Source organism: Dasypus novemcinctus, chromosome 22 (genome assembly GCF_030445035.2).
Source record: "Dasypus novemcinctus isolate mDasNov1 chromosome 22, mDasNov1.1.hap2, whole genome shotgun sequence".
In the NCBI taxonomy this organism is placed as follows: Eukaryota; Metazoa; Chordata; class Mammalia; order Cingulata; family Dasypodidae; genus Dasypus; species Dasypus novemcinctus.
Window position 1 is genome coordinate 63,434,416 of NC_080694.1, and position 21,748 is coordinate 63,456,163.

The window sequence follows — 21,748 nt, forward strand, 5'->3', positions numbered from 1 at the left end:
GCATTTTCAGGACTTGTGCCTTACTGATGATCAGGAATGTACCTTACTGATGAAAGGGAATGTTGATATGGGAGGAGTGGGGGTGGGGTGGGAAGTGCAGTATATGGGAAACTCTTACGTTTTAATGTAATGTTTTATGTGATCTATTTATCTTTTTTTTAAAAGACAATTTTTTTTTTAAAGCCGAAGGATCCTGTTCAGAGTCACGTGTTGCATTTACTCGTCATGTCTCATTCTCCTTCATTCTGGAACAATTCCTTAGTCTTTTCTTGACGTTCACGTTCTTGACACTGCTGCATATTACAGGACAGTTATTTTATAAAATGTCTATCGAAGTATGGATTTCTGATGTTTCCTTTTGATTTGCTTCAATTTATCCACAGGTGGCAGGATAATTCCAGAAGCAATGCCGCATTTTGCTCTGCATCCATAAGATTGCACATGATTGTGATTTGTCTCATTATTGGAGATGTCAAACTTTTATCACTTCCATGTTTCACCACTGTGAAGTTACCTTTTCTCTTTGTAATTAAGTACTTTTGAAAATAAAAAAAAAATCAAAGAATTGTTTGTGCTGTGTTGTAACATAATATACTTAAATGTACTATTTTCCAATTCATCACAATAATTCTATGAAGTAAATACTAGTAAATATTCTACCTAATTTGTAGAAGAGACAGCTTTGGCTAAATTTAGTTAGTAATCAGAGAATTAGGGATTCCAAGTTTGAGCAACTCCGTTTCCCTAATCACTAGCTAGCCCCAAGCAAACGTGGCTGTTTATATCAAGAACCATCCTATTAGTGGCATACATATCAGTACTGAGCAGCTTGTAACACTATACCTACTAGGTGGTATTTAAATTCTCTTGGAGACATGTATTTACTTACTTTTAATTGCCTTACTTAACACCCCCGTCCCCGCTCCCCACCCCCATGGCTCTCCTCTGTCTGCCGGCTGTGTCTGCTCCTCTTCTTTAGGAAGCACAGCCAACCCAACCATGGACCTCCCATATAGGAGGCAGGCACCCAAATGCTTAGGCCACACCCACTCCCTCTGGAGGCATTTAAAAGAACCTTGTAGCAGTTTCATTTTAAAATATCAATATATATTATAAGCCCAGAAATTGTCATTTTAAAGTTAGCACTTGGGATGCGGAACTGGCTCAACTGATAGAGTGTCCACCTACCACATGAGAGGGCCAGGGTTCAAACACAGGGCCTCCTGACCTGTATGGTGAGCTGGCCCACAAGCAGTGCTGATGCATGCAAGGAGTGCTGTGCCACGCAGGTTGTCCCCCTTGCAGGGGAGCCCCACGCACAAGGAGTGCGCCCCATATGGAGAGGTGCCCAGCCCGGAAAAAAGCGCAGCCTGCCCAGGAGTGGCGCTGCAGACATGGAGAGCTGATGCAGCAAGATGACGCAACAAAAAAAAAAGACACACAGATTCCCGGTGCCGCTGAGAAGAATGCAAGCAGGCACAGAAGAATATATAGCAAATGGACACAGGGAACAGACAACTGGGGGGGGGAGGGGGGAAGGGGGGAAGAGAAATAAATAAATAAATAAATCTTTAAAAAATAGTAATAATAAAGTGAGCACTGGCATTCTCTGGCTGTGCAGTGCCCTAGTCTGGCCACACTGCAGAGATCTCAGGACAGGCCTGGGTCACTCTTGTGTGGTTGTGCTGCATCCTGACTCTGCCTCTTGGCTGTGAGGGCGCAGGCAGGTCACTCACACTTTTGCATGTACCCAGACTATAGTGAGTAGAGCATGCAGACCAGAGTTTATCATAGATTGTGCCTTAAATTTCCTTTTCCTTCCTCTCCTTTCGGGTCGTTTATGAGCGATAAAGACTGCATGCTTGCACCGACTGGAACACCGCGGCCACACTGCGGTTGAGCAACATAGCCTAATAAATAGGCTAAGGTTGATGAAGGTCAGGACTAGGGACCCTGGTCGGCGAGCCCTGTTGGCAGGGTGGGCGAGGTGATTCTTACTGGAATGAAGAAGCCGCGCTCCGACCAGGTCTCCACCTGCTGCCCAATGTCTGGGAGGAGGGATTCAGCAACGTGGCGGAGCCTTTGCTAGAACCTTCTTTTTAAGATGAGGCAGGTTATGAATCAAAACTCCTGTGAGAGGAACTCTAAATTAACTTCAGGCCTTGGGTTCCAGAAGGGCTCCCAGCAGAGGCGCTGGGACAGTCTTCGCTGGCGCAGCAGACTTCCGGGATGCCAGCTTGGAGAACAAGACTTACAGGAAATAAGACAAGAAAAAGAGGCCTAAGCTCCGACCACTCATTTTCAGACAAGTTTCTTTTTACCTTGACCTTCCAAAAGCCACTAGAATTGACTCGCCATTACCTCCTTTTTTCTTCTTTTTTCTTTTGACAATAAATTCCCAATGTTCCCTGAAAGCTTTGGAACACCCGCGTTTAGCCGGTGCTGCCCGATTCGCGAGCTGTTTCGCTGCTGGTAAAGCGCCCCTCTTCCCGTTGGGCACTCCAAGCGCTCCGCGGCCCTTTCCGCACACCCAGACCGAAGGGCTCGCGCCTGGGGGACTCTAAACCGCGGACGCCCGAGCGGCCGGAAGCGCAGGCACCCGGGGGCGGGAGACGAGGACGCACTTCCGCCGCCGGCTGGGCCGTGGCGCGAGCGCGTTAGTTAGGGCCCGAAGGCCTCCTCCCTGGGGCCTGGGTAAGACTGGCGGGAGGGCAGCGTGTCGCCCGCCGGGCCCCCAGGTCGGCCGGGCGCGGGTGGGTGGGGCCCGATGGGGGGGCGCCTGCGCCCGGGCTCCGCGGGGCAGCCCCTCTCGGCCACAACCCGTCTCCCTTTTCGGAGACTCGGACTCCTGGGTTCCAGGCGCCGACACTGGTGGGTCTGTGCTGACCCGCCTTCCTCGCCGGGAAACCTTTCGTGGGGTTTGTCAGTTCCTTATGGCTAAAGGGACCCAGGCAGCCTTACCTTCCCGAGTCTAGGGCTCATTGGTTCACAGATTATGTTCCAGTTCGGTTAATGTCGTAGTCTGGCTCGTTAACTCACTTCTGTTCTTTGGAAGATCTAAACTAGTGCAAAGCAACCTGTAGAAGTGGCCACATATCCTTTATCTTGAATGATTCCTCTAACAGCCTTTCTTCAAGTTTACCTAAGGTAGCCTTTAGAGCCCGAGAAATGAATTGTTTCTGGAAGATGCCAAGTAGCTAACAGATGCGAGGCGCAGAAAAGGCACTAGAGGGCCTCCCGGTATGGGCGTAACTTCAGTGTCCAGAAACCAAGAACGTGGAGCATGATCTTCCGAGCCAGCACCTAGATGACCAGGTCCCAGCGATAACTGCAGTCCTTTCCTTACGTCGTGCCAGGCATAGAGCCTAACGTTTTCCGTGATCATCAGCAAAACGATGCTATAGCATGCCTGTGGTTTAGTTCATTGCCTTGTACCAGTCTTATTTTCCTTGTTTTATAGTTGTGCTATGGTCATGTAAGGAGTCAGCATTAGAAGCTGGGTGAAGGGTACAGGGACTGTTTTGTACGTTTTTGGAAAATTTTCTGTAAGTTTGAAATTATTTCAAAATAAAAGTTAAAAATCAAACCTTTAATGTGTTTTTACAGGTGGGGAGATAGAAGTTTTAGAGAAGCTAAGCCACCACAGATATAAAAGAATGTGGCAAGATTCAAGCCCAAATCTTTTGGAATCCAGCCCATGCCTTTAACCACTGCCCACCATGCTAATTGGCAATCTACATTTACCTGAACGGATAGGCACTATTTTCCTCTATTACACGAAAGACTGAGAAACATTCACACACACCTTAACCTACAACAAGATTTTACCACTCAGCTATCATTATCAACTTGACTACTATTTCAGGCACTTCTTGCCCCAGAAAATAAAAATTGCAAATGACTTTTTGTCTTTCAAGAACTCCCCCTCAAAAAAAGTCCATTTAAGTCATTATCAACACTTCAACTTTTCAATGGATAGCAACCAGACGTTTTGAAACCCTCTCCTCAAAACCTTCACCTTGCTGTATCTCAGTCCTCAACTATTATGATCTTCTTCCATTCCAAATCCTGCTTGGAAAGAACTACCTTAAAAACTCCAAACCCTGTAAATATTCTCTTTCCCTTAGTCTCTCTCAGAGGTGCTACTAATGCCCTGTCAAGATAGTGTTCTCTGTCACCCATAAGAATAAGCTCAATTTTGCTTTATAACCAGTTGTTTCGGTGGTGTTTGGGAAGCAAACATCCAATAGTACTTTTATGATTAAGAAAGCTGTTTCTTGATGAACATTCCTTCTGCTACTTGGTCCAAAAAAAGCTTGAATTGCCTTAAACTTTTATTTTTTAACTATCTTTAATTTTGGGTTAAGCCTTTTTCTACCAAAACTGAGAGACTCAGTGAGTGACCTCGTATAATGCATTAACCTGTGTATATGTTTCTCTTTTTAACTGTGGTTTCTGTAACCTTAGGAGTGTGTCCTAAAGTATAACACTTGTAGCTGCAATCCTCCTCTAAGGACACTTGTGTGGGAATGGCCAACGTGCTGTCTCCACAGGCTGTTGAAGAGTCAAAGGGATTCTTTAAAGCAAACCAGAAATTGGGGTTTGGCTGGGACCAGGAATCTGGCTCACAAGTGAGCAGCCCAAACAACCAGGAGTTATCCCGCCGGCACTTCCGACAGTTCTGCTACAAAGAGACGCCTGGGCCCCGTGAGGCTTTGAGCCAGCTCTGGGTACTCTGCTGTGAGTGGTTAAGGCCTGAGATGCACACCAAGGAGCAGATGTTGGACTTGCTGGTGCTAGAGCAGTTCCTGACCATCCTGCCTGAGGAGCTCCAGGCCTGGGTGCAGGAGCATCATCCGGAGAGTGGGGAAGAGGCAGTGGCCATGCTGGAGGATCTGGAGAAGGAGCTGGATGAACCAGAACAGCAGGTAGGAAATGGCCTTATGCTCTCTAGTGGGAGTTGTGGGAGTAGGTGACTGTGGTGGTCCTTTGTGGGCTTTCTGGGGATCATGTACCCAATCGTCCCTTCAAATGCCCTAATGAGTGTGCTTGTCCTCAGGTTTCAGCCCAGGCCTGTGTACAGGGAGTACTCTTTGAGACATCTGTACTTCTGGGCCCAGCTAAGGAAGCAAGCTATCTCCAGACGCAACCCATGGAGACCCCGCTTAAGGATGAATCCCAGGACCCTCAACATCAGCTAAATTGTGGTGAGTGTTGACACTTGAGACATCTGGATGCCCTGGAGACGTTAGAATTATTCATCATTCAGCAAATGCATATTGAGTTCTTCCTATATGGCAGACATTGTGCTAGGCACTAGGCATACTCTGAACAAAACAGACATGATCCTTGATTTCACGTAGCTTACAATAAGTCTCATGACAGAGAAATTAAACACACAAATAAATATTCCATTTGGATTGTATAGGAGGGGAGAAGTAACATGGGAGCTGACTGTAGTCTTAACTCCTTAGTATGGATGGAATATAAAATGTGAGGAGGGTGGAGAATTGCGAAAAATGAAGCTGGAAATGTAGGCAGGGACTTTCTCACATCAGGATTTTTAACTCTCATTGTGAATCTTGATGACTTTAAAAATATACCAATGCCTGGACCCTACCCTCAGAAATTCCTTTCAGTTGAACTAGGGTAAAGCCCAGGGACAGTTTTTTGTTGTTTTCCTTTTTCTTTTTAACTTTTATTGTGATAACATATATACAACATAAGATAGAACATTTCCCATTTTAACCACTTTCAAATATACAATTCAATAGTGTCAATTATATTCACAATCTGGTGCTACCATCACCACCATCCATTACCAAAACTTTTCCATCACCCCAAACAGAAACTCTGAACCTATTAAAAATTAACTCTCCTTTCCCAATCCTATACCCACTCCTGTTACCCTATAATCTTCTGTCTCTGTGAATTTGCATATTATAATTATTTCATATAAGTGAGATCATACAATACTTTTCCTTTTGTGTCTGGCTTATTTTACTCAACATCATGTCCTCAAGGTTCCTCCATGTTGGACCATGTACCAGCGTTTCATTTCTTTTTATGGCTGAATAGTATTTCATTGTATGGATATACTACATTTTATGTATCCATTCATTTTTGACAGACTGGGTTGCTTCCACCTTTTCACTATTGTGAATAATGCTGATATGAACATTAGTGTACAGATATCTGTCCAAATCCCTTCTAGCAGTGGAATTATTTGCTCATATGGTAATTCTATATTTAACTTTCTAAGGACCTACTAAGTTGATTTCCATAGCAGCTATACCATTTTATATTCCCATCAACATTTAACAAGAATTCCAATTTCTCCATATTCTCATCAACACTTGTTATTTTCCATTTTTAAAATAATAACTGTTCTAGTGGTTGAAGGTGGTATCTCATTGTGGTTTTGATTTTCATTTCCCTAATGGCTAATGATGTTGAGCATCTTTTCATGTCATTATTGGCCATTTGTGTACCTTTGGAGAAATTTCTATTCAAGTCCTTGGTCCATTTTTTAATTGGATTGTTTTTCTTTTTGTTGTTGAGTTGTATAATTTCTTTATGCATTCTGGATATTAAACCCTTACGAGATATATAGTTTACAAATATTTTCTTCCATTCTGTAGGTTTTCATTTTTACTTTCTTGATAATGTCCTTTTTTTTTTTCCCTTAGGATGTACCAGAGATAAATCCAGGATTTCATACACAGGAAGCAGGCATTCAACCACTTGAGCTACATCTGCTCCCCTTGATAATGTCCTTTGATGCACAAAAGTTTTTAGTTTTGATGAAGTCCAGTTTATCTAATTTTTCTTTTATTGCTCATGCTTTAGTTGTAAAGTCTAAGAATCCATTGCCTAATACAAAGTCCTGGAGATATCCCCCTATGTTATCTTTTAGTTTTAAAGTTTTAGTTCTTCTATTTAGGTCTTTTAGTTAAATTTTGGATATAGTATGAGGTAGAGGCCCACTTTTATTCTTATTCATATGAATATCCAGTTTTCCCACTACCATTTGTTGAAGATACTATTCTATCCCAATTAAGTAGATTAGGCACCCTTGAGAAAAATCAATTGACCATAGATGAGAAGGTTTATTTCTGAACTCTCAATTCTGTTCCATTTGTCTATATGTCTGTCCTTATGCCAGTACACACTATTTTGATTATTGTAAAGGTTACATTTCCAAAGCCATGAAAAGTCCCAACTGAGGCACCATCAGAGATGCTTTTTCACCAAAATCAGCTGCTGAACCTGGCATGTTGCCACATTATAAAGAAAATAGCGATCAGTCTCTGCGGAGTCTCTGCCTTCCCCTCCAGAATCTTGGAGCTCAGCTGTGAGCATTCAGGCACAGGGGTTAACTCTTTCTGGACCTCCTACATCAGTCTCAGCTGTTTTGTTTTCTTCCCAAGGTCAGCTGTAGCTATCAGGCATATACAGGGCTGGTCTCCTCTCGAGCTGCTCCATGGGCCCAGCCTTTTGGGGGCTTTGTGCTTAACAGGGGTCTGTGAGCTTGAACTGAAGTTCAAAAAAACATTCTCATGGGGACATGTTAGTGCGGGTGTGATATATTTATTAAATAATGCAGAGTATAGTGTGGACTGAGTAAGGGATCCATGGTTTTCACCTGACTGGCAAGTGGTCCATGAGAAAAAAAGGTTAAAAACCCCTGGCTTAAGCAATCCGCTCTCTCACATTGCATAGTTTAATATCGTGGTTCCCCTTTTCCTCTGTCTGTCTTTCTGTGTTTCCCTTTATAGCTGACCCAGCAAGGGGGTGGAGACTCAATAGGAATCACACCCCATTGACATAATCCAGGCAAATGGATCTCACCCACAGGAATGGATTAGTTTAAAACATAATATTCTCTTTTTGGGATCCATAAAATAATTTCAAAATGCCATAGTAGCTTTGTAGTAAGTTTTTAAATTGGGAAGTGTGAGTTCCCCAACTTTGTTCTCCATCATTCTTTTCTAAAGCTCTACAAGTTATTCTTTTTTTTTCTCCTTTTTTTTTTTTTTAAATATTACATTAAAAAAATATGAGGTCCCCATATATCCCCCACCCCCCTCACCCCACTCCTCCCATATCAACAACCTCTTTCATCATCAATGGCACATTCATTGCATTTGGTGAATACATTTTGGAGCACTGCTGCACCACATGGATAGTAGTTTACATTGTAGTTTACACTCTCCCCCAGTCCACCCAGTGGGCCATGGCAGGACATATAATGTCCAGCATCTGTCCCTGTAGTACCACCCAGGACAACTCCAAGTTCTGAAAATGTCCCCACATCATATCTCTTCTTCCCTCTCCCTACCCTCAGCAGCTACCATGGCCACTTTCTCCACATCAGTGCTACAATTTCTTCTATAACTAATCACAGTAGTTCCATAGTAGAATATCAGTAAGTCCACTCTAACCCATACTCTATTCCTCCATTCTGTGGACCTGGGATGGTTATGTCCACTCCCCCTTTGTATCAAGGGGGGGGGGTGGGCTTAGATGCCACATGGATGATGGATGCAATTCTCCTGCTTGCAGTTGTAGGCACTCTTGGCTCCCTACAAGTTATTCTAATGTGTATCCTACATCAGGACGCCCAGTGGATCACAAAGGCCCTTTTCTGCTCAGCAAATGAGTTTAGATTTTATTCTATAGGTAATTAAAGATGGAGTAATTAAAGATAGGTGTGTCAGGTGCAATCTACAAACGGCATGTAAAATCAAAATTATTTTTAGGACAAACAATACATAATTGTATACTTGGCAGCACAACTATTGTAGAGAATGGGTATAGTGTGGATCATCTAATGATCCACCTTTGTAAAATAAATACAGCAATGATCTCAGTCCTAAATTCCACTAAGGAACATGGTTTCTTGAATAACCCCCTTTAACTGATAAAGAGGTCCAGTAGCAACAAGGTCAAATATTGTTCTACATTTAATTGAACCACTTATGGAAATCTTCCTTGGGATTACCTAAACATTGAGAGCACAATCGCCTGAAACTTTATTTTGCAGGAAGAAGGCATTATCAGAGGAATTCAATTCCAATATTTTCTTGGACTTTTTGAAGTTCTTTTCCCATAACTACAGAAATAGGCTCTGCTTTAACACCAGGTCCCTAGAGTATAGCTGGTCACTCATTGGAACCATTTTCTTTTTAAAATATGGAACAGATTTTTCTTTAGTTGTCAGTTGTTAAACTTCTGACATTTTATCAATTTGTGAGGACACCATTCTTTATACCAGCATCTTCCCACTGGGTTCACTCTTGTTGAAGTTCATCCTTTAATGATTATTTTAGTGAGGTTCTTTGGATGGTATACTCTTAATCTTTGCAAGCCTGAAAATACTCTTATTTTGTTCTCCTTTTTAGTCATGGTTTAGCTGGTGTAAAATTATAAATTTTTCCCTCAGTATTTGTAGGATGCTATTTCACTGTCTTCTAGCTTTATAATTTGCTGATTAAACAACTATTATCAGTCTAAATGTCCTTTTTTATTCTTCAGTGATTCCATCTTTTCTCTGTAGTAACTTTTAGGTTTCCTCCTAACCTTTATGTTCTGAAGTTTCACCACAATGTGTTCTGATGTTGTTCTTATCTTTGCTCATCATGCTTGATCTAGGAATGGATTTTTGCTCTAAGAACCCCTGTTTTTAATTCTGGGAAATTTTTGACTTTTAGTTCAATAGTGCTTTTTTTATTTAAATAATTTTCTTCTAGAACTTCAATTAGATACCTGTTAGAATGCAGTTACCAATCTACCTTTCATTTAACTTAATTGCTCTTTCATTTATTTTATGTCCTTGTCTCTCTATGGTACATCTAGTTGGATACCTCAGTACTCTCTTCCAGTTTATTCTTCCTTTAACTGTCTCGAGTTTATCCATTTTATTGAAAATTTTATTTAAATAAATTATATTTAAATTTTCTATTCACTTTTTATACCACCTATCTTTCTTTCCTTTCTACTTATTTTATTTAATAATTCCATGTTTATTTGCCAGATGGTGTGTCATCATTTATATCTTTTAAGTGTCTTTAAGCTACTAATATTAACAGCCTATTTTATTGAACTGATTTCTTCTGGATTTAATTCATGTGCCACTTGGTCATTTTGTGAACCATCTTTCTTAGCATTCATGTTTTGAATTTTTCATTTTTAGACTTGAGTTCTTTTTTAATCTACTTTACATTCTTTCCTTCCTTGTTTAGCAGTTCTGTTGTTTCCTTCACCTGGTTCCCCAGACCAGCTTTTACACAGTGGTGTTTTAGGGCTCCTGTCCCACTGTGATATCACAGATGGCAATGAAGGAGTCAGTGACTTCTGGGGGGTTGGGCACAGTTCTTGGTCACGGGTCTGTATTTTTCTCTATGTGTGCCTGCATACTCCATCCCAGCTTCTGGCATGAGGCAGTGAGACGGTGCCAGCTCTTCCTTGCATGGAGTTCTATTATATTTATAATACTGTTTTGCATCCCTTATCGGTAGTAACTTATTATTTGCTAGTGACTTTAAAAAAAACATGTCCTTGCATTGCATAAGTTGCCTTTAAATCCTGCACAGATGTATCTAAGGTACCTATAACATAAAAAATTTAAATACCCAAAGACTTTAAGATAACCTTATGTAACCACTAACAGGTTTTTTTTTTTAATCTCCCAGGTTTCGCACACTGATGTGTCAAGGAAATTATTGCAGGCCTCATCCTAAAAGGAGGCCCCAAGGAAAGGCTCATCTCATTCTTGGCAACATTTTTTCAGATCTGCCTCATCCCTGGGTTCCTGCCCTTACATAGAAAGGGCACTCGCCCAATACTCAAAGGTGCAGAGTTGCTTTTCTGAGACAGGCTGCCAGTGAGCTTTGTCTCTCATTCACATTCTCCAAGATCTCAAATGTGCTGTCTGACTATGGCTCCTTTTTTCCCCTCATCCCAGAATCTCTTTAGCCAACCCATTCTGGTACATTCAATCCTAATACGTCTTCCCAGGGTTTAGCCTGACTTGTACTGCTTCCTAGTTCTCTGTCTTCATAGTTTTTCCTTTTTTTCCCACTTAATGCCTCTTAGCCACTCAAAGCATATGCCTTTTCCATGTATTCTTTCTACATGTTACAAATTCTGCACTTCACTCTGAGTCCTAAACTGGTATTAATTCAGGTAGAATATGCCTTGAGTGGAAAACCTCATGTGATCTTGTTGTTGTTGTTGTTTTACAAACTATTGAACATTGAGGATATGGCCATATCTCCTGTCCTGGAGGAGTGGGGCTGTTAGGAAACACTGCTCAGAGGAACTTCTATAGGAAAGACAGGCAGAAGAATTATGGGAAAGTGGTTTCCCTGGTGTAGCCATTTGATGTACTTATGAATTCCAAAAATAGATATTGGATTATGTTTGTAAACTGGTCCAAACCTGGGCATGATTAAGTTATGATTAGGGCTTTGATTGGGCTACATCTTTAGGGCATTCAGTCCCCACCCCTTTGTGGGTGGGGACTCACAGATAAAAGACATGGCAAAGGACAGAGTTGAGGGATTTTAATGTTGGAGTTTTGATGTGGGAGTTTGATGCTGAAGGTGGAGCCCCAGGGAGAAAGACAGAGCCTTCACCTGATAGTCTACAGCTGACCTTGTGGAGAAAGGCAAAGCCTAGAAAGCCTCATAGTCTACAGCTGTCCTTGTGGAGGAAACAGGCGCTGAGCCCAGAGGAACCCAGGAAGCCTGAACCCTCGCAGATGTCAGCAGCCATTTTGCTCCAACATGTGAAAATAAACTTTGGTGAGGGAAGTAACATATGATTAATGGCCTGGTATCTGTAAGCTCCTACCCCAAGTAAATACCCTTTTTAAAAACCAATTTCTGGTATTTTGCATCAGCACTCCTTTGGCTAATACACCTGGCTAAGGACAGATGGGAATCTAGTGTCTTTTGTTAAAGAGACTTCCTCTGTGTTACTCTTTTGCCTAAGAAGACTTGAATAACCCATGGAGTGCAGCCTCAGGCTTGACAGATTCCCATTGTTCTCCTCTGCAAGAATAGTGAGTTCTTTTTTGGGCCAAAGCAGTTTCTATACTACCCCTACATGATAACATCGTCTTTTGTCCTGGGTCTCTAGACTTCAATCTCTTTGCCCTGCGCATATGTAAATGGAACACTTCCCTGTGCTCTTACTCCCCACTTTTCAATATTGAGATATCAGGGCAACCTGCACAAAGCTGCCTCCTGGCTTCTGTTTGGTATCTGCCACCACTGGCTTCCCTTCTCTTTTTGCTGCTCCCACAGTTCCTGATCGTTCATCCTTTCTCTCAACTTTTGGCCTTCCATGGTGAATTAATTTTGTCTTAGAGTGTTTCCTTACTGTTTACTATTCTTGTTAATTGGATTTCTCTTATCCTTCCTTTCTGATTTTTCTCTAATCTTTTCTTGAATCACACCATCCCAATCCAGCCCCAGCTAGTCCTCTTTTCTTTTTCACCTTCCAATTTCCTCCTCAAATGTTGCAAAACCATTTTGTTGGTATCTTTAACCTGTATATTTCTAGTATATGTGTTTAATTTTACCTCCTGTAATCCAAGTGACATTTGAATGCTTTGCTTTTTTTATTTCAGATGATGTGATCAGAATTGATAAAGGAGAATTGACTCAAAAGCAAGAACTTACTGCAGGTATGGAATCCCAAGAAAAGTTGCCTGGCCAAGTCAATGGAGAGGGTTCAGAATGTACTGAAACCCAGGAACATGAAGGATGTTCAGAAAGACATCAGAAAAACACTTCAAACGAGAGACCATATAAGTGTGATGAATGTGGGAAAAGATTCACTCAAAACTCAAGCCTCATTAGACATAAAAGAGTCCACACAGGAGAGAGACCCTATTTGTGTAATGACTGTGGCAAAACTTTCATTCAAAACTCTCAACTTATTGACCATCAGAGAACACACAGCCGATTAAAGCCATATCAGTGTGATGAGTGTGGAAAAGCCTTTTATTACAGTTCACACCTTGTTCAGCATCAAAGGACCCACACTGGAGAGAAACCTTTCCAATGTAATGAGTGTGGGAAAGCTTTTCATTACAGCTCAGGCCTTATTCGACACCAGAGGACCCACACAGGAGAGAAACCATACCAATGTAATGACTGCGGGAAAGCCTTTTGCTTGAGCTCACATCTGATACAACATCAGAGGGTTCATACCGGAGAGAAGCCATACCAGTGTAGTGAGTGTGGGAAAAGCTTCAGCCAAAGCTCAGGCCTTTTCCATCATCAGAGAATCCACAGTGGGGAGAAGCCATATGAATGTGATGAGTGTGGAAAAGCCTTCAGTCATAGTTCAGCTCTTATTGGACACCAGCGAATCCACAGTGGAGAGAGGCCATATGAGTGTGATGTGTGTGGGAAAGCTTTCAGTTACAGCTCACATCTTCTGGGACACCGAAGAATCCACACTGGAGAGAAGCCCTATGAATGTGAGGTGTGTGGAAAAGCTTTCCGGCGGAGCTCACACCTCATTGTACACCAGCGGATCCACACTGGAGAGAAGCCCCGGTGATATCAAATGTAATACAGAATTTTTCATCTGTGCTCATTCCTGTGAAACATCAGAAAAGCATTAACTAGAAAAGGATGATACCAATACAATGATGTAAGGAAAAATGCAATCACTATTTATAAATACATATAGAAGCTACGACAGGCAAGTACCTGAAAGCTTGCCAAATGACTTTCTGATGCTCTGCCACTGATGAAGTGGGACTAGGGAGGGGGTCATGCTATACTCTCAAGCTCACTACTCTAAAACAAGTGGCTCAGGAAGTCTAAACGTCCTATTAGTTATATGACTGGAGGTTGTAGAGATTACTGCTGTTTTTCCTTTTCCTTTTCCTTTTTCTCTTTTTTGAAGTTGAAGTACTAATTTTGTTTAGAGTGTGAATTTAGAGTTAACACCTGACGTACATGAAAAAAACTTAATTTTGGTTAACTTAATATATTACTCTGTCAATTATCTACACTAAAATCATTGTGAAAAACAAAAGCCATTTTGTAATACTGGAATTAATTGTGATTTGTGGTGTTAGTATAGTTCAGTGGGGGTAGATCAAGATTTATCATGCTAATTCCCAGTGACTTCAACTCTTAAGTGAAAGGTAGCTAACAGGCCAAATGGACTGTATATCTAATCCATATAGTACAATTTTTTTTGTCCACTAGTTTTTATATATTTAAAGTAATTGCAACTATTTAAGAATCAGGAGATTTCACATAAAATCTGACTTTCCAAATTCTCTTACAAAAATGGACAATACTGCTACACTGGTGACCACATTCTCACATGGCAACAGTTTAACTGATTGTCCCTACTCTCCAATTTGCCAAGGTCACCACCGCGACACAGCTTCCAATGATCTTTCTGCACACTCCCCCCCCCCCAACACCCCTTTATTCATTCACTTTACCTGCATGAACCCTACCCAAGCCCTAGGGATTTCTTAAAGAGGCTTCAGGATTCCAGGTTCCTCAACACCAAGGCAACTTCACTTTAATTAGTTTTATCTATTGAACTTCCAGTTAATCCTTCTTTTAAAGAAAGCGTTTTACCGCTGATAACAGATGTAAAGATTTAGATTTAGAAATAAATTTTTATTCTTTGAGCACCTAAAGGTAGAAGAAAGTCATTTTAACATTTTCATTGGATAGAATTTTTAGTAATCCCTTGAAAAGAACTGTAATATCTTCTAACAGAATCCTTAAAGACTAGTCCTCCAGTTGAAATGAAAAACTTAAAAGCATACATGAAGGGAGTCAACATTAAATATAATAAAGTGAGGAAACCTGGGGCTAAATGCAGGGACTAGATTGGTAAGAGAACCACTGAGATTTAAAGCATTTAATGGTAGGAGTGGTTGTGAGAAAGCAATAGGAGGAGGCCAGAATGGGAGAGTGGGGAGAGGTGGAAAGAAAAAGCAGCTAAGAATAAGGGGGAGGGTGGGGATTAACTTTATGAGGGAAGGAAAGGGAAAAGTTTTGAGAAAATGTGAAAAGGTGGTAAAAAAAGTACAATGGAAAAGGTTGGAGGAGTAAGAAAAACTGGGAAGAGCAATGTTATTAGGTGAAAAGAGAAAGGACCTTGAAAGTAAGGGGAAAGGCTGAGGGTCCATGGAGGCTGGAGAACTGGTTCTTTTTATCAGTGACTTCTCAATGACTTCCGAGTAATTTAAGGCATAATCAACTCCTTTATTTATGTGTCCTGGAGCCTAAATGCCTAAAAGGAATGATCTTAACCAGAATCTGAGTTCAGTGTTCCTTGGGTGCCACTCAGAATCCTACTGCTGTGTGGGTCTCTGAGTGCTGAGACAAAGGACAACTCTCTTCTCTGCTATTCCAGGCTCTGATTTGTGAACTCTGCTCACCCTGGGCTCTACCTTCTCAGCAAAACCAACCAAGCAGGAGGGTTCTTCCAAGCAGCAAAAAATAGACTCTTGGCTTCTCTTCCAGAGGCATCTGGGAAGCTCCTTTGTGGGAAGAAACTTACCTTTTTCTCCTTAAGAGGAAATACTATGTTGCAAGGTAATAATACCCAATATAAATAAAATATATGTAAAAGCCAAAACCCTTTGCACACCACAACAACAGTAGCTACCATTTGACCCACAATGTACTAGACACTGTACTAAGCACCTTATTTATCATGCAAACCTCCCAACTCTTCTGTAAAGTTGCTATTTATTCTCTCAAATGATATATAAATTATAGGTATAAATTATACTTATGAGATGTTTATAATAAAATTAAAATGTTTATTACATTAAATTTTTAAGTAACTTATTAAAGTGTTTTTAGAAAACAGCTATGTAAACAGGGTAAAAATATTGACATTTGGAAGGAAATGACAACAAAATGTCAGTGACTGTATTTAGGTGATAAAAATGGAATGATTCTCTCCTTTACTTTCTACTTCTCTATATATTCCAAAGGGAAAAGTTTGAAAGAATTCATTGTACATATGTAATAAATACTTTGTAAAAGTTAAAAAGCTACAGAATTATCTGGGCCTTTCTGGAGATGATTCTTTGATAACTTTTTCAATTATATCCTTTAGGATTGGTTTATTTAGATTTTTCTCCTTGGAAGAATTTTGAAACTAGCAGTTTTTTCCACAGAAAATCACCAATTTTGTTGAGCTGTTTTTTTAATTTTAGTAGCATGCATATGCTATCATTTATAATTAAATTTTTTTCTCTCAATTGGATTTACCATAAATTTGTCATTTCTATGAGTTTCTTCATGAAGATTCCACCTGTGGGGGAGGCCGGATAGTGGCCCAGGTGACTGAGCTCCTGTCTACCATATGGGAGGCCCCAGAAGGAGCACCGCTGGGGAAAGCTGACAGCAGCACCACTACAGAGAGCTAACACAAACAAGTAGGGGGGCAATAAATAAATGAAGTAAAGTAAATAAATCTTTTTAAAAAAAAGATTCCATTTGTGGATTTATTGTTACTATTTTCTATTTTCTAAATAATTTACTTATGCTTTGATATTTTTCTTTTTGTCTCTTTTCCTAATTTTTCCTCGCTCATTTTCTAATTTCTTTAAATGCTTAGTTCGTTTATTTTCTTTCTTTTAAAGTAATGAAAAAAAATGAGAATATGTACCTGTCAATTATTGTTATTAGACCACTTAGCTTTTTTTGCATGGGTTTTTTTGTTTTGCTTTGTTGTTCTGAAAGAAAAAAATAGAGGGAGAGGAGATGGGCCCTCCTTGTCATACACCAGGTTATGTGCTTACACTGTGATAAAGTTGTCAGAGAGCCTTTATCCAAGTAAGCAGGGGTTCTTAACCTGTTTTGTTCCATGGACCCGGTAACAGTTTGATATATTTGATGAATTCCAAAAATAGATATTGGATTATGTTTGTAATCTGGTATGTTACTGGGCATGATTGAGTTATGACTAGGGCTTTGATTGGGCCACGTCATTAGGGCGTTGAGTCCCCACACTGATAAAAGGCATGGCAAAGCATAGAGTTGACGCTTTTGATGCAGGGGATTTCTGATGTTAGAGTTTGATGCTGAAGACCTGGGAAGTCAGCACCCAGAGGAGAGAAGCCAACACCAGGAAGGAACCTTGAACCCAGAGGAAAGCAAGCCCTAGGGACGTAGGAACCCAGGAAGCCCAAGCCCGAGCCCTCGCAGACGTCGGCATCCATCTTGCTCCAAATAGCCTTTGGCGAGGGAAGTAACTTATGCTTTATTGTCTGGTATCTGTAAGCTCCTACCCCAAATAAATACCCTTCATAAAAACCAACCAATTTCTGGTATTTTCCATCAACACCCCTTTGACTAACTAATACAGAACCCTTACTAAGTCCACACTATACTGTGTATTATTTAAAATATATCACACCCACACCAACATGTCCCCACAAGAATAATGTTTTTTTGAACTTCAATTCAATTAAGAACACCTGACGCAGAGGAAGTGCATACCTAAGCCAAAGACTAGTCAGAAGCCTTAAGTTATTGCAATCTGATGCTCCAAGACTGGTGAGTCGATTCTCTGAGGAGCAACTGAAGCCAGGTCCCACAAGAAGGATATTCTGGGCGGGAAGTCAGAACCTGTAGTACAAGTGTCATCCAGGAAGTAGGGTGGTTTTGTATAAACCTAGTATAATAATTTGATAAAGCAGAATATTAGATAAGGAGGGAAAAACATGCTGACAGTGTGCTGGGCACTAAAGGGGAAGAAGGAAATAGTTAAGCATCCTCTAGATTATTTATTCTGCTATTTGGCAATGAGGGGCACGTGCCATAGTCATGGGGAGGGACTTAGGGTTTTGATCATATACTTCTTATGGAGAGAAGGGCAGTGGCTACCCTTTTTCTTAAATTTTCTACCTGGATATGAGAGTTTTCTGAAGCCCACTTGCAAGTTATTTTTCTACACTTTACTTGATCAGCACCTACATCTGCCCTTCAGAAGCAGAGGCAGGTTGGGTCTGAATTTCATCTTAAATGAGTAACACCTTTTACAGGATGACATATCTAACAAAAAAATTCAAGGAAGGCAAAGGAATATGAATGACATTTCCAAACAGGAAAAAGTTTTTGTAGGTTTCAAAGAATGAATAGAGTTTTTAAAACATTTGTCTATTTTCTTGTTTAAACCAGTATAAACTCTTGTAAAAATTTTAAGCTTTTCAGAAATATTTAAGGTACAAAATGCAAGTTTTCTGTAAATTTACTGTGCACATTTATTTTTTCTTTTACAAAACTGGATTATATCATACTGTTTTGTAACTTACTTTTTTTTTTTTCATTTAGTATACTTTTGGCATCATTTAGTTCTTTAAAAATGAGTGGCATTTTAGTAATGGACATAATGAAATTCCCAAATAATGGACATTTGGGTTTCCCAATTTAAATCCACTACATATGTTTAAACATTTATGTAAGCATTTTTATATGGATAATTCCAAGGAGCAAAGTTGCTAGTTCAAGTATTATGGATTTGTTAATTTTATTAGGTCTTGCTAACTCCCTTCTAAAAATGTACAACTAATAGCACTATTTCTCAACAAACTTTGTGATATCAGGTATTATCAATCTTTTTGTCTTTAGCAAACTGGAAGGTTAAAAAACTCTCAATTTTAATTATTTATTAGTGAACTTGAAGACCTTTGCATATTCATTATTATACTTTAATGTTTGTATTTCATAAATACCTGCTTAAATCCTTGGCCAGTTTTTCCATGGGCTTATTCAGTTTTTTATTATTTGTCGTAAGAGGTCTTTGAATATCAGGAAAAGCAGCCCTCTTTCTTTTACATATTTGGCAAATTTTACTTTGAGCTTATATTTTTACTTTTAGTTCTTTTTTCATTCAAAAATTTTTAAGTTTTATGTGAACAGTTTCTTTTCCTTTATGGCTTTAGACTTTATGTCTTTAGGGTTTTAAGTCATGCTTAGAAAGTTTCTCCCTATTCCAAGGTTATACTGATTTCAAGTTTTCTATTTAAGCACATGTGCCTCTTTTGTTCCTTGCAGTATCCTCAGCATTTAGTGAAGTGCCTGGCTAAGTTAGGCACTCAATACATTTGTTTTGAATTAATGAATTTAACTCTTTGATCTAGAATTAGTATAACAAGAAATTATTTGGCTTCTCCTCTCCACACCCCCAAATTCCCAGCCAACACCTTCAGTGTGGTCCCAACACTATTCATTTATCGAATGATTTGAAATTTCACCTTAAGTATATACTAAGTATTTAGCTTATACTAGATATATATTGGGGAGAAATAAATCTTTGAAAAGAAAAAAAGATAACTAGAATCCACTTCGCTGAGAAAAGTGATATAATTATAATGGGGGTTCAGAAAGATTAACTGCAAGAACTTATTAATTACTTACTCATAGCCTCCACCACACCAAGAAAGCAGAAGGTGTGCCCCTGAAACAACTGATCCAATTCTCTTACCCTTATCAGCACTACTGAAGCAGGCTAGTAAGATAGGGAATTAATAGACCGATCTGGAACCTGACAGAGTGTCCACATCAGTAACCCCCAAGATGGCTGCTGGAAGACTCCCACCCCCAAGATTCCGCTATCCAGAACAAAGACTTCTGGGAGCAAGAAAAAGCCCCGGATGTTCCCTAGGGATGTTCCCTCGGGACCTTATCATTTGGGTCCTCACTAGGGGATTGATGGGTGGGGTAATCAATCAAAATAGCAAACAGCTGGAACCCCTCCCCTGCCATTAGCAAAGGGGTGGAATAAAAGTTTATAAAGCAGACCACAAGGTCTGAACGCGCTCTCTCGCTGCGCTCTCTCGCCCTGCTCTCTCGCCTCTGAACCCATTCCTGCCCTCTGTGTGCTGCTTTCACCATTTTTCATCTGCTATGTGGCCACACAAGTAAACCTGGGCATTTATAATCTATAAGAGGAAGCTGTAGCTTGTAAATCAGCCTTCTTTATCTCTTTTCATCCCCTTCCTCTCTACCAGGAACCCCTGCTCTGTTATTTTCTCCCATTTCTCTTCCCCCACTACCTGAATAAATCACTGACCTAACTCACCTGGCCTGCTCTTGAAATTCATTTCTGCAGTATAGCCAAGAACCTAGATAAAATCTGGTAACACTACTATATAAGAAAATCTGAGGCAAACTTACCTGATATTTCCCTGTGAAAGGGGCATAGCAAATGTAGTTCAGAATCAGGAAGAGCACCTGTCGGTGTTTACCTGCAAACCCATGGAAACCAACCCTAGTTAACCTAAACCTCAAATTTATTGGAGGGAATTAGATAATTCACAAATCAACAGGAAGGCTGAAATAACAAATTTAGACAAAGGGAAATGACAAGCTACACAGTCACATCACAGGTGGAACACTGCATATTAAGCATTTTCTGCAACGGGCACATGCTATTCCTTTTATCAGAAAGGGGGGCCAATGAGCAAGGACTGGATGGAATATAACAAGGAGAAATTTAAAGTGTGAGGTTTGTCCACATATCTGCAATACTGACAGATAAGAATATGAAAATATGCCTGCCCTGTCAAGTGAAGAAGGGGGTGTCAAGCTATTATAGGACATTAAGAAATTCCAATTAATATTATTTGTTCTAACTTAGTGTTTCCAAAATATATTTGACCATAGAATGGAACCCTCTTTAAAACATAATGTAGAACTATCAACAGGAGACCATAAGGTATTATGCACTCTTGGATTAAAGTAATTTAACAAGCAATTTAATGGCTTCACAGACATATTAATTCCTATGAAAAAGGATGAATGCATACATAACGTGGGAATTTCTGTTTTTATTTTCTAACCAATGTAAACAGCCCAATAACAAATCATAGGTACTATGTTTTCATTTCATTAATCTTACATCTCCACTACTACTCTGGTCTGAGCGACTACAACTGGTTATTGCAGAAGCTCCTTGCTTCTGTCCTTACCCAATACCCTTCCTTTACAAGAATAGTTTCAACACACCAGCCCGAATAATTTTCTCAATTCCAAAGTCTGATGATGTTACTCCCAATACACAGCGAATGGACACTGAGAGTGTGTGTGTGGGGGGGGCGGGGGGAGAAGGGGGGAGAAATAAATTTTAAAATAAATAAATCTTAAAAAAAAAAAAAACCCTAATGGTGAAGTAAAAAACAACTTGCACTCATCCAAGTTCTCATTATCTGTCTCCTCCCCTCACCCAGAACCCTTTTCACCTGTCTGACCTCACTTTCTACTCTAGCCTTTGCTCACTCCGCTCCAGACACACAAGCCTCCTTCCTGTTCCTAGAATACACTCCACCTCAGGCCTTTGAGTTTGCTGTTCCTCTCCCCAAAACACCTTTACCCTCCATGCTCCACTCCCTCATGTCCCTCAAGCTTTGCTCAAATGTCAATTTACTAGTGAAGCCCTCCCTGTATAAAACTGCATTACTTTATTCTCACTCCCAAATCTCTTCTCCCCTTTATTTTCTAACAACTACCTTCACTGTCTAATAATATAATATTTTTCTTGTTTTGAGTATTCTCTGCTAAAACCACACTCACTAGATTATGAATGCCATTAAGGCAAAGGCATTGTTTTCTTTAAAACTATAGTTCCAGTTTCCAGACTAGTGCCTGGGATAGTAGGTGCATAATCAATATTTGTGGAAGCAAAGATGTGAAAAATGCTGAGAGCCTTTTTCACCCATCAAATAGGCAAACCT

General features: G+C 40.2%; 1 protein-coding gene across 4 annotated transcripts; it reads left to right on the forward strand.

The window, feature by feature from the left end:
- The first annotated feature begins 2,617 nt into the window (after window positions 1–2,617).
- On the forward strand, window positions 2,618–17,327 carry LOC131275354 (zinc finger and SCAN domain-containing protein 31-like). Of its 4 annotated transcripts, none has more exons than XR_011647073.1 (5): window positions 2,618–2,694; window positions 4,468–4,928; window positions 5,060–5,207; window positions 12,638–15,593; window positions 17,070–17,327. XR_011647073.1 is itself a non-coding variant. In XM_058285375.2 (4 exons), the coding sequence occupies exons 2-4, from the start codon at window positions 4,530–4,532 to the stop codon at window positions 13,576–13,578; spliced, it is 1,488 nt and encodes a 495-aa protein (XP_058141358.1). In that variant the 5' UTR covers window positions 2,618–2,694; window positions 4,468–4,529; the 3' UTR covers window positions 13,579–17,327. The 4 variants fall into 4 exon arrangements, 2 of the variants coding, with proteins under 2 accessions (XP_058141358.1, XP_058141357.1); XR_011647074.1 differs by having other exon boundaries at window positions 12,638–13,671; window positions 15,412–17,327; XM_058285375.2 differs by having other exon boundaries at window positions 12,638–17,327.
- Window positions 17,328–21,748: the final 4,421 nt, after the last annotated feature.

Excerpts from the sequence above, each read along its gene's own strand:
- LOC131275354 (XM_058285375.2), top strand. The coding sequence starts at position 4,530 with ATGGCCAACGTGCTGTCTCCACAGGCTGTTGAAGAGTCAAAGGGATTC. Across the intron at positions 4,929-5,059 it reads TGGATGAACCAGAACAGCAG|GTTTCAGCCCAGGCCTGTGT; the intron begins GTAGGAAATGGC and ends GCTTGTCCTCAG. Across the intron at positions 5,208-12,637 it reads TCAACATCAGCTAAATTGTG|ATGATGTGATCAGAATTGAT; the intron begins GTGAGTGTTGAC and ends TTTTTATTTCAG.